The sequence below is a fragment of the Nesoenas mayeri genome (assembly GCF_963082525.1).
Source record: "Nesoenas mayeri genome assembly, chromosome: 1".
NCBI classification, from domain to species: Eukaryota; Metazoa; Chordata; class Aves; order Columbiformes; family Columbidae; genus Nesoenas; species Nesoenas mayeri.
The window spans coordinates 14,282,648-14,296,323 of record NC_137541.1 but is presented as its reverse complement, the minus strand read 5'-3'; the positions used below and the strand labels follow the sequence as shown (position 1 = coordinate 14,296,323).

At 38.7% G+C, this 13,676-nt stretch overlaps 1 protein-coding gene across 1 annotated transcript in view; it reads left to right on the top strand.

Annotated features, from left to right (window-relative positions):
- Positions 1-13,676, top strand: part of RELN (reelin) — a gene marked incomplete at both ends in the record, with an annotated part of 285,441 nt that overhangs the window by 114,452 nt on the left and 157,313 nt on the right. The window contains 3 exons of the mRNA XM_080343887.1: positions 2,169-2,239; positions 11,892-11,924; positions 13,072-13,150. Of these exons, the coding sequence (XP_080200013.1) occupies positions 2,169-2,239; positions 11,892-11,924; positions 13,072-13,150 (183 nt within the window). The remainder of the gene's footprint in view (positions 1-2,168; positions 2,240-11,891; positions 11,925-13,071; positions 13,151-13,676) is intronic.

Sequence of the window (13,676 nt, the reverse complement as noted above, 5' to 3'; positions counted from 1 at the left end):
GAGATCCAGTAAACAGCACACAGTTTGGTATTATTGGTGTTTGTTTGCATTCAGACACACACTCAAGCTCCCCTCTGCATGTGGTCCATGTTTTGAGAGTTTGCTCCTATCTGCCTCATAAAGGAATTTTGTGGTAGCCGTCGTTGTTGCGTACATCCTGAATTGTATCCTGGGCTGTTGCATAAACAGCAGCTCTGAAGTCTCAGTCTGCTGCTAATGTAAGTTTTCTTTCCCACTGTCTGCAAAGACAGTCTGTCAGCCTGGGGAAGGGAGAGAAATGTTGTACAAAACACCTTCTGTGCCTTAGGTGTGGCATTTTCCTCTGTGTGCCCAGGAGCACAGTGGGTCAGGTTTTTTTGCTCAAAACATGAAATTCCCACGATGAAACATATTTGCAAAATATATCTGTTTGTGCTGGGTTGGAGCCTGAGCTGGCTGTGGGATGCTCTGCCAATTTCATCTGCTAGAGGAAGTTGCTGTCTCTGATCATTTTAAAGAAGCCTGAGCATATGTTTGATTTTTTAGATTGTATGGTCCCACTTTGACTTGTGTGTTCTCATGCACCTGTGAGGTAATTTGTAGAAATATATGCAGTGATCATGGTTTCTTACATATTTATAATGTTTTAGTCCATGTTTTTAAATAAGATTTAAAGTCTCAGCTTTCTTGCCTTTCTTTATGTGCTGGGGTGATGTATTTGGTTTTATTTTAGTTATTACTCAGTATGGTCACTGATCATGGTAGCAGATGATGAAATGCTAAGAAAGAGCTATGGCATGATGTTTTTCTGTATTTTACACAAGTGTTTGAAATCCTAAAACAGTTTCCCTGGTGCACACAGTAGGGACTACAACCAAAACCTCACATGGATAATGCCATTCCAGGACTGTGGCTAAAATACTGTTGCTACATTTAAAGCTCAGCTCCAGCTTTACATGTGCCTTGGAAGGTCCAAGCAGCCAGAAAAAGTGATAGAGTTCTCATCCCACAAGCAGAACAGAGAGGCTCTTTCAAGGAGTTCATATGAATCTACCATGAATCCATTCATGTTAATTGTTTCCATTACTGACTTGAAGAAAGGATAAAGAACATGTATGAAGAGTGTGTATGAGTCTAGACAGATGTTGGAAGAACTTTGACTCAAGAAATGAGACTTCAAAGGCTTCACTGGCAAATAGTAGAAGGTTTTGAAATCTCTAAGATGAAACTGTAGTTGTGAAGTACTACACTTTGAAAAGAGGGATTAAATGAACAATTAGAAATCAAGAATAACTAACACTGCTAGCATGACATCTCTGTAGGAGAAAAACATATCAGACTGCATTGTATATCTAGCTGAGTATGTCAAAACAAAATGACATATCTTTCTCCATGGTACATTAGCTGATCTGTTAGTTGTAGGTCATTAATGGAAAGTAATTATTCTTCAGACAAAACTGGTGAGACTTAAAGTAAGAAACTCTTTGTGCAGCTGTAGGCATATCAGTTACTCAAAGATGGAGACAGACTGAGAGATACCAGAGGAGACCAAGAAAAGGGCATGTTGTTCAGAAAGTAAATGGCTGGAGGACATGGCGTGTGAAGGTACTGGGCTTGTTAATTTGAGGAGAAAAACAAAACAAAACAAAAAGGTGGTTTCCCAACAACAACAACAAACAAAGGGTCTCCTTTTTTGTTTGAAAGAGACCTGGGGCAGTCAGCTTACTCATCTCTCCCTTTGTTTCCAGAGAGGATTTCTGAACACCTGCTCAGCCTCTACATTTCTATCAGTAGCATTAAACAGTACTGTCATTGCTATTGCCTATTGGATTGTGTGGACATTAATTTCACAGGGCAGCAGCTTTGGGACCATTTCTTCTGTTCTGCCCTGAGACAGGTAGATTTTCTCAGGCAAAGTGATGTGCTTAGCTTTGTGATGTGCTTACCCTTACTGATCTATTTCATTGAATGCCTGTGCTACCAGCCTAGCAGTTTTGGTTTAAGAACTTTCTTTTCTTAAGCCTAGAAACAATCCCTACAAATTATTCTACAAATGTAAAAGAATGCAGAAAGAAGAGCACAGTAAGAAAGCAGAATTAGACTTCTGATTTGATTAGTCATGCGTGTAGATATACATATGCATATATAAGTTTGCTACATTATTTATTGTTGTCTTTTTATGTCCACAGGGCTACAGCTACTCATAGGGGCCAAGTTATATTCAAGGATGCCTTAGCACAACAGCTGTGTGAACAGGGAGGTAAGAGCCACCACTCTTTAAAAAATATCTGGTATATGTGGTTTTTCATTTTACTTGCATGTTAGTGTAGCTCATTAAAGCTATTTCTTAAAAAACATAATGCCAAGATCTTCTTTATATTCTTAGAAGTGACACTTTATTTAGTTTCATACTTCCCATCAGCTCTCTGGGAAACCCTCTGTCCTCTCTGCTGAACATGGGGGAATGTAAAAACATTATAGTAAATCTTATGTCACTCACCTGAAATCAGCCTGTAAGAACCAACATTTGTGTTTTGTCAGCACCACAAGCTGAGTTTTAACTCTCACTGTATTAAAAATAAGCAAAAAAAAGCAACATGCCTGCAGCAAAAGCTTCATTTACCATACAGCTCACACGTATCTTTGTGAAGAACCTGCTTTCCCATCTATGAAAGTAGGCCATCAAATTTTTGCCCGTCACCTACAGCATTTGATCATTTTTATAGCTAAACAAAATGTTTGACTTAAGCAAACTTTAAAAACCTAATTGTTTGCATAGCTTACCATATATATCCTTTTGATGAATAACCTAAAAATAAATGCACTATTGCGAGTTGTTGTCTACAAACAGTACACTGCTTTGAACTTGCTTCATTAAAACAGTGGGAAGTAGAGAAGGTAACTATCATTTTTGGTACAAGAGAGAAAGGAATTTCTGTGCTGATCTCATTTTCTCCACAAAATTCCAGTGACATTTTCATGTGAAAAGAGACAACATAACATGGTCCAACCAGTCTGAAATAATTATTTCAAAATTAGAAGTGTATTTTCATATTAACAAACAAGAGAAAATCCTCCAGAATAGATCTTTTGGGGGCGTTAGAACTCTAGTGTGTGTTTGTCTGTTTGTTTGTTTCCTATGATCTTTGGAATATCTGTGCAATTCTTCTTGCAATAAGAAGCTGTTGAACATGATGTCAGGAGCATATATTGCATTATTCATATAAGGTATGAATAGTATCTCCATGATAAAGGAGGGAAAATATTTCTGTTTTCAATTTCAGTATTTGAGTGTTCATAATTTTAACATTTCAATGCAAAGTAGGAAGGGGGACTCAGAGAGGTGACTGAAGCTGTCAGCTAACAAGTTGGGAAGACAGAATTATTTATATTTTGAATGAATTAGAAAAATCTAATGCAGGTACTGGCAATCAGAAGGGAGTGTTATAATGATCTGGGTGGAAAGTGATTCAGCTAGGCATGTATCAGTATTTTTACTATGTGGCAGGGAAAACGTCTGGAGAAATTACCAAAATGCATTTGGTATTCAGAACAGAAGATAAGTTGTTTCCCATAATGTGGATGTGGAAGAGTAGCATTTCAGTGCCTAGTGCAGGGGGGCTGGGAACAGAAGTGCTGGCAGGATCACCATTTGGGGTGTGCTAAGGAGGATGGTGAAGGTATCTCACACAGGCGACTCTCGGGATTGGCACAAGTCAAGAGTGGAAAAATCAATATGCGGATTCATCAGCATAAAATGGTGAAAAACTTTAACTCAGATTAAATTATCCGAAGCATGGCTGTGTAGTGAGAGCACCATGGCCAAAGGCAGTCTGTGGTGGCCAAAACAAGTAAGGAAAGCAGAAAGGAGTAAAAGACATATTTACAGCAAAGTGACAGAGAGCCAGAGAACTGGCAGTGACCAGCACGAAGAAAGATACATGCAGGCAAGCTGGGAGGAAATATATGACTATCAGTGTTGGAACTGGTAGCGTGGTAAAGGAGAATATCGGCAAAGCAATGAGACTTCTCCCTGCTAGAAGAAAATACCTTGATAAGCAGAGACTAGGGAGTAGAAATCCATCCATAGAGGCTTTGTTAACCTTTTCTTCAGGCATGGTGTACCAGGAATTTTTAGTCCAAAAACTGACAGCAGAAATTGTAATTCTTTCATCCTTCTCTGCTTTAGATTTCTCCAGTTTTGGAGCACAACCTAACTTTTAACAATACTTTGTTACTTAGAACAGTAAGTCATTACGGTACTGTGTATTGTCCCCAAGTTCACAGGGACTCTGTGTGACTAGCAGAAAATGGCGTTTTTGTAGCAGTTGTGTGTAGAGAATAAAAGATGCTGAGATGTGCCTTCACTGACTGCTCAGCCATGACAATCCCTTTGCCTTCTCCTCACACCTGAACAGTGGTAGCCATATCCTGCACTTCTTCCCTGAAAGGGCCTCCAGCTTCCCCACCTTGTCTTAGTCTCCTGCATCCTCATTACTTTTGTGTTATCTGTGAGTTTCCTATCAATTCTCTTTTCTTTATACAGTCACTTCTCAGACTTTGTGGAATTGTCTTCTCCAAAATATTTGATGTCATTGTGGTAACTCTGCAAACATCAGGTTTGACCCAGCCAAGGATCATTGTTTTATGAGCAGTACACAGGGTATAACAGCCATGGCTATGTAATTAGTCATCATATTTCCCTTTAGTATTGATGTGCAGCCTTATTAGAAGTTCTCTTGGTCCTTCTCAGTCCTTTACTGTGCTCAGTTTTGGGTCCTGCACTACAAGAAAGCAATTGAGGTGCTGTACTGCATTCAAAGAGTAAGGAAACTAGTGAAGGGTCTGGAGCTCAAGTCTGATGAGGAGCGGCTAGGGGAACTGGGGCTGTTCAGCCTGGAGAACAGGAGGCTGAGGGGAGACCTTATCGCTGTCTACAGCGAAAGGAGGTTGTAGTGAGGTGGGTGTTGGTCTCTTCTCCCAAGTAACAAGTGATAGGACAAGAGGAAATGGCCTCAGGTTGCACGAGGGGAGGTTTAGATTGGACATCAGGAAAAATCTCTGCACCAAAAGGGTTGTCAGGCATTGCAACAGGCTGTCCAGGGAAATGTTTGAGTTACCATCCCTGGGAGTATTTAAAAGATGCGTAGATGGGGTGCTTAAAGACATGGTCTAGTGGTGGACTTAGTAGTGCTAGGTTAACATTTGGACTTGATGACCTGAAGGGTCTTTTCAAACCTAAACAATTCTATGATTGTCCCAGATTTTTATCCTCACTAAGGCCTCTCTCCCCTTAGTTTCCTACCTTGGCCACTGTTTTCCTGACCCAGCTAGTCAACCATCCCATTTGCCCATTTCTCTTCCTCCCATCCATTCCAGCACCAGGCTCTCCCCAGCCCTTTTGTTCTTATTTCTTCAGCAGAAAATGTGCATTGCATTAGTCACCCTAACCAGTGTATACTATCATAGCTCTTACACCACTAAGATTAAAATCCCTACTCAAAAAGAGATGCTTTCTTTGAAGAAAACCTCGCTTCTTTTATCCCATGAAGACAATCACAGTTTCATCAACACTATTAATTTAAACAAAGGTTTCTTTCAGAAAGAATTAGTGAATTTATTTAGATGCAAATATAATATTAAGATATATGCAAAATAGCAAGGTAGATTGACATAAATGAGGTTTTATGGTCTGTTTCTGGCTCAAACATTACTATGCTGAAGTGTTGTAGTGAATGGTATAACATATAAAGTAAAGAAAACAAAACCACAGGGTAATTTCATGGATTTATTACAGAATATCTTTTAAATAAGTATGTTCACTGGAGATTATATCAGACTTCGTAACTAGTACAAAGATATAGATGAAGCAAGGAATTTCAGAAATCACGTTGACTGTGGCTGTCCACCCTCGGATGTGCAATAGTAAATCCTAACAGAGTTAATAGGATTTGTGCAGTGAAAGGAAAATGTAGGTCTTATTTTGAAGAGAATTAGAGGGTGATAATGGGCAGCACTAATGGATGGCAATGCCAAAGAAGCAACCGTATATAAAATGTAAATGGAATAAGGAATGATGCTATAGGGAAAGACACCATGGAAAGTGAAATAGTTACTTGAAAAGCTGTGTGATTGGCATGTAATGAATATTTTAGGAAGCTAAAGAGATATTTGAGAACTGATGTAAGCTTTAAAGTTTACCAGAATTTTATTGGATATTGAAGAAAGGAAACATAAAGAAGTCAAAAGAGTCAAAAGACTCAATTCAACACAAATAAGTAAGAACAGAAAAACTGCATAAGCCAAGACAGAAAAGATAGATGTCTTATAAATACTTCTAAGGACAAATAAGTATGTTAATGACTGATGATATCCTTGCCATTGATAATATATTTAATTAACAATATCTTTAACTTGATGATCTAATAGCAGAATAAGTGAAAAATAAAGTAAACATTCTTGTGCGGATGGATTCATGGGGTTTTTTTTCTAACTTGAGTAGAACAAAAATCATACATTAATAAACAGTAGTATAATTAAAATGGAGTTGACCAAACATCAAACCCAGCTGCATGGTACTGTACAGCTCAAAAGAATTTAGGTCTATGTGAAAACAGCGATGCTGCTGGGACAAATAGCTCGTGGTACAGGGATGGATGCAGCTGGCACTTGCATCACACAACCCTGCCTGCCTCTGCTGCACCAGGTAGATTCAAAGGGCTCAGGAGATGGTGCTCCTGGTGCACTACGTAACTTTGGACCAGTACTACAGTTCTTTGGAATAAGGACCACACTGGGAGATTCATGAGCGTGTAATTTAGTTCTGACTGACTAGAGAAGGATCTCTGAAGAGTGAAAACTAAGAGATGGAAAAGATAAAGAAAGTTGTTCTCTCCTAGTGCAAAATCATCCCTTTCAACGTAGTTCCCAGAATTTTATACAATGTCATACTCAGTACCACTAATTATAGGATTCTTTTCTTAAGAAACCGCTCTGCAGTCTGACAGATGCTTCCATATGAAAATAAATCCTGAGAACTGGCCCAGATTCTCTTTTATTTGATAGCTTCTGCCTGAGTGTTTGTGGAAGACCTTTTAGGCACGTTATGTACCTTGTAAATATGGATTTAAGAACACTCTGAAAAACAAATGCAAAACAGATTGCAGGCTCTCAGGCTTGACCAGAGCAGTATTTTACAGAACAGAAGACTGGAGTTCAGAGCTGACATATTGTTCCTTGGCTTATGTGTCAGCGAGAATAATGCAGCCCTCGGGCAACACACTGACTCTCTCTAGGGGGATGTTCATCCTCTATCACTCAATAACAACTTTGTTTACCAGTAGAGAGAAAGTATTGGCAGGAGTCTAAATAAAAGCATTCATTTTCTTTTTTATCTTCATCCGGCTGCTAATGACAAGGAAATTAGACTTTTTCATAATCTGCAAAATAGAATATACCTCATCTCCACATTTCCACATCTCCATGTTTCCACATCGTTTGTGATGACCAGCTAATGGCTGCTGGCTGTTGACCTCTGAGCACAGTGTCTCTCTGGGAACATTTGAGCGTTTGTGCTTCTGTAATTAATTTTTCTTTTATATTTAAAAATAAAAAAGTTCAGGGTTCTGAGGAAAAAAAAAAAAATCCATTAATTTTCCAGTGAGTTTTAAGAATATTTTCTTATGCTGTATTCCCTACATGTTCTTGTACATAGGTTTGATCCCAAAGATCTATGGAATACTGGTATCAGCAGGACAAACTGAAGTTTCTGGAACACGTTTAATTTGCATTATGCTACCTCTTTTTATCATAATGGAGGCTAATTTTGCTTAGCAGTTAATCATTACCATGTTTAATGACATTATTTGTTATTTTTTCCACCGGCATCAAGACCATCGCAAAATCTTGTTTCCCTCCTCGTATTCCTGCTTCTCACTCTGAAGATGACATTCCCTTCCTAGTTCTCTTGTATTTCCCTCCCTTTCAGTTTAAACAAAACAGGGTATGTTTTTCTATTGGTTTAACCTTTTAGTAGCCTTACTTCATCTACAGAAAATTTTAACCTTTTACTCCAAAAGATGCCTTAATTCTCCCCCATCCCGTTGACAGAGAGTCTCACAATGACCTCAATGACTTCTGAATTCCCCATTACTTCCCTCAAGTTTCTCACGCTTCCAGTTTGACTGTGGCCTTTCTCTCTCTGAATCACTTTGCATTGTGCACTTTCTTCTGTTTCTTCTGTTTTCCTTACCAAGGGATTGCCTTGTGTTACAAGGCAAGGATCCTACATTTCCTTACATTTTTTTTATGTTGTATTTGCTTGTGCCTCTTAGATTGTGAACTCTTTTGAGCTTCATTTCCATTCTCTGCTTAGTACAATTCATCTTTTATAAAGCTCTGTATGTACTCAGGGTACTAGTTAAAAATCAAATAATAATTTATTTTAGAGTCTGAGAGAGTTGAGGTTGCTCAGCCTGGAGAAGAGAAGGCTCCTGGGAGACCTTATTGTGGCCTTTCAGTACTTAAAAGTGGCCCATCAGAAAGATGGGGACAGACGTTTTAGTGGGGCCTGTTGCAATAGAATAAGGGGTAATGGTTTTAAAATAAAAGAGGGGAGATTCAGGCTAGACGTGAAGAAGAAATTTTTTACAATGAGGGTGGAGAAACACTAGCCCAGGTTCCCCAGAGAGGTGGTAGATGCCCCATCCCTGGAGACACTCAAGGCCAGGCTGGACGGGGCTCTGAGCAACCTGATCTAGTTGAAGATGTCCCTGCTCACTGCAGGGGGTTGGACTAGATGAGCCTTGAAGGCCCCTTCCAACCCAAACCATTCTATGATTCTATTAAATTGATAAAAAAGGCAGATGTGAAAATATATTAGAACTACTGCAATTGTTTTTGTGTGATGCTCTACATCTTTATTATTTTGGGGACCTCAACTACAATATTTGAAGATCAACACAGTGGTCTCTTGTAATCAAGTATAAAATGTAACACAGAAATTATTCATAAAGAGGTTAAAGTCTGGGTTTATCACTAATTAAATGGTACCTTCACAGTCTTTTGTCATATTCAGCTCTGGAATTCAAATTACAAATTAGATAAAGGAACACCTGAGGCAAAAATGCTTTGGCTTCTTAGATCCTGTAAAGATTTGGGAAAAATAACACCTCCTCAACATAAAGTCTTTATCTGTAAGAGCAACATTTTGTTCAACATTAAGTATTTGCTTAAGTCCACCTTTGTTTTTTTAAATGAGTGATCAGTCACACTTGTGTGTATCTGCACAATTCTTTTGCTTCTGTCTATTGGTAAGCAGTTTTGTTTTGCAATCTACTATGCACGTAATTGAAGAGCTGTTTTTGGAAAATTCTCAGATAGCAATTGTGTATTCTTCAGTCACATAAACAGCTAGTTATATATTTTAAAATTCTTAAGTCAAAGGAGTTTGCAAACACAAAGACTCCAAGTTTGTGCTATACCTGTGCCTTTTGACTGAATGCTGAAATTTTGCATAATAACTTCACAAAGTATCATTAGTGATTTTGTGTATCCTGGGCTTGACTGCCTTCCAAAGAGCAATTCCAGATGACCTGGAATGAATGAGAACCTAGTCTTTCATTTTCATTTTGAGGTCTGGACTGTTCTTGTTGGAGAGGAAGGTCTCTTTCAGTTCAGTTATGCTCAAAGGCTAAATATATTTGCTTGGTCAAGCAATGAGTCTGCCTACGATGTGGCCTGACATGACCATCCTCCTCGTAGATGGCACACTTAGCAGAGTGGCTCTCAGCCACACCTGCATACACAATGGATCATAACTTAGTGATGGTCTGGAACTAGTGAAAAGGGGTAATACAGAACATCAGCGACAGAGGTCTTATTTTAAGCTTGACATCTTACAACATCAGAAGTATTTCATATCCTATGGTATAATGTACTTCTTTTCCTACAGGCAAAATCCAGAGCACCTTGCATTGCTCAATCTGGGAAATAATTCAGCTAATCAAGCTTAATCCATTTCTTCTGTGCAAAGAGTTTTTTGAAGTTTTCTAGAGAAATTTATATGTGGGACAATGTCTGGGACAATAAGGAACAAACACGATGTTTTCTTGTGCCATACCCACCAGTGCAGCCCAGTGTCATCATGGAGGCAGTGCCAAACTTACTATGCAATTGGAGTTGTATTGCTCCAGGTTTTGTACCATCATGATGAGAGGTCTGGGCCATTGCTACAGACATTATTGGCATTTCCACTGGGGAAGACAAGATATCATGTATAAGTTTGCTTTATAAAAAAGGTAGCAAGGTAGCTCCCTAAAGAAAAAAGATTTCATATTTATTCATCTGCAATTTCTATTCAGTATCAGACTCTTAAGAATGCCTTTGCTCTTCACTGCAGTTGAGTTTTCAGAGGTTCCGTGGTTGTTTTCAGCATCATCTATATACATACTATGTTAGTGAATGGAGTTGATCTTCCAAGCTGTAAGTCAGTTAAATCAAAGATTTCTGTCCAAGCTAAATACAGACTGCTTGCCATCCTTTTCTGGTCTGCAGGTACCTCAGTTATTTCTTGCTCAGTCTTCTTAATCACCAAGTTCCCCATGAAAAGTTGCAATTTCATTACCGAATGTCACACCTCCATCCAAACCCAGTGTGTAAGGAGAAAGCAGGAAGAGATAAACAAAATTCTTGAGATTTGTGTTGGACTTTCTATTCAAATGTCTATGCGTGAGGGCTCTACACAGATTGCTGCATTCATTCTTATGTTTATTTTTAATCTATTTTTAAATTGTCAGATGTTATGACAGAAATTGCAGTACTTCAGTAGGTTTTTTTTGCAAATATGCTGAAGAAATCAGGAGTACTGACACAATTTAGGTCAGTGCCCAACAAGAAACACAAACTCATCAAAAGAATCCTGGCTTCAAAAATTGTCTTTTTTTGGCGTTCTATTTGCCGAAGTTCAAAAAGCAGCTACACACATAGCTGCATGAGTGAGGTACTGAGAGGCAAAAGATGTAGCTGCTCCCCTGGAGCTTGCTCATACGTATCCTCTTTGCCTCCGTGAAAGAGGTGTAACTTACTTTGGATTTAAGATTGGCCAAGGCTATGGGTGTAGTAGCTACCAAGGAGTATCTAGCACTGTGTGGTCACCTTCTAGACTTCCTCATATTTTTTATGTAGCTGTGCCTTTCCAGATACATTCTGTTTTCATTTGTGTAACGTTGCACCAAGACACCTGTTGTAAAGTGTTAGGAAAAGACTACTTGATAATGGTTTGTCAGTTCACACACATGCCCCTCATGCAGCATGTCATTATGGTATTCTGCTGTTACATGGAAGACAAAGACCTGCTAGGGAATTGTTTCAGCAATGGATGTAAAATGTGCTCTAAAAAAAGTGTTTGATTCAGTGATTTGCGGAGTCAATCTGTTATTTGTTGCCCTGGAAATACTAGGATTTTTCTCCCAACAATACCCAGTAAAATGTTGTTCAGTGCCGTATAAAGGGTCAAAGTGTGGCATTTTCGCCTCACCTGCACTATTTCTTTTGTTCAGCCTAATTCCCATTCTCTTCATCCATCATTGCATTACTGAATCTTAATCCAAATTATTTCAAATTATATCTCATAACCCTAGACTAGAAGTGATCTTTCTTACCTTGCTGTATAACCTGTAAATATCATTCATTTATTACTGATGTTTATTTTAATTAGAATTTTTTTTTAATTTCCTTTTATATTTTTATGACTTTTACTGTGTATCACATATTTCATAATTAAAATGTCTGGACAGTTGACTTAATAGAACATGTACCGTACTATTTGTTTTATGCTGAATCGATTTTTAATGCTGCAATTAAGCCCTGATTTTAGAAGACATTCATGCCTTGTGTGTCTTTGTTCTCCACAGCCCCGACAGAAGCTCCCTTACACCCTCACCTAGGTAGGTGATTTGTCATTCTTATTACTAAAACTCGGAATCACTAACTTTAGTATAATAAACAATCCATAAGGTTGTATGAAACTAGCTCTGGGGAATTCAAATAAAAATGAGACACATAAAATGAATTGAATTATGTCTAATTCTGATTAGTTGTTTTTTTCATTGTGATTTTTATTGCTGTTTATTTGGAGCCCTTGCAGTGTGTGTATATCACACTGCAGAGCTTTTCATCCTAGCTATGTGTTAGAACATCTGTTTACATGAGGACCTGTAACCCCCAGTGTGGTTCAGCACCGTCACACCTGGTTTTGCCCCAGTGCACCTCCAAGGAAACTGCTCTCTGAGCTGGGCATGGAGCACACAGCAGCTCCCAACCCTGCACCCACCAGTCCATGTGTTGCAATTTGACTGGTCTGGGACAGATTCTGGCATCCTGGCTCATTTTGAATAGCAGGTGGCAGTTACTTCATTCATTTAATGCAGGTAATTTTAGAGAAAGGTCTGCTTGATACAAGCACAGCTGCCAAAATTTTGGCATGTGTGGGTTTTTCTGGTCATCATACATAAATGATAGTGCAAATCTCGGGGGAAAGATGGAGTCCAAAGTTTGCAGAGCAATGGCTAGAAATGTTTGAGAAACATAACTCAGGGTTTGTATTCCATACGTGAGCTGACCTTTACTGTCAGCTCCACTGATAGCAGCAGAGATTCCAATGAGCTCATGGATTTTTGCTTATGAGTTATCAGAACGAGCCCCCTGACTATTAGAAGTGTAGTACAGTCACCAGGACATCTCATCCCTCTTTGAGCCAGTGTTTCCAAAATCTGGATTTGGATTTTTTTCTGAACTTTGAGAACAAGCAACATTTTCAAACAAAAGTTCTTAAAACATTTTGTATGTACTTGATGGCTGCATCTTTTCATAGCCATTGCATTTTGGGGATAGATTGGGAGACTAATTAATTTTATGTGGTACTATGATCCAGAGTAAGAAAAACAAACTGTAACTGAAAAAATCCTGCTTTAGTAACTAGCATGATTTCCTCATTTTACAATGCATTACTTTAGCTATAGATAAAACAACACATAGAAAGCACTGGATTATCACACTGGATTTTTTTCATATTGTGCTTTTTTTCCTTTGTAGCTGAAATGCACAGTGACAGCATTATCCTACGAGATGACTTTGACTCTTACCAGCAGCAAGAATTGAATCCTACCATGTGGTGAGTTTCAGATGTCTGTTTTTCTTTATATGCATTTGAGCGAACTAAAACATTTCAGTTATTATGGTGAAGTATTTGTATTGAATTAATTCCTAGATACCTCGGCTCACATTGGTGTAAGCTTATATGTGTCTTTGCTCCATTGGGACTGTTGTCATTTAACCCAAGGTAGCAATACAACCACCATAGCTGCTCGCTCAGCCCCTCCCTGTACCCCCCCAACAGGGGAGAGAATCAAAAGAGAAGGGAGAAACTTGGATTGAGATAAACACAGTTTAATAGAATAACAAAATAGTAATACACTATTACTAAATATATATATATATAATAGAAATAAAAGATACTCAAGGCAATTCCTCACGAACACACTGGACAGCCAGTCCTAGGAAACAGCCTGATCCCAGTAGCTGATCCCAAAGAGAGAGAAGAGAGGAAGAAGGCAGAAAAGCCCAAAGGCCTCTGCAAAATAGCAAAAGGACTAAACGTCCTGACAAAACTTCCCCTGGCTTGATAGTAAGTAGAGAAG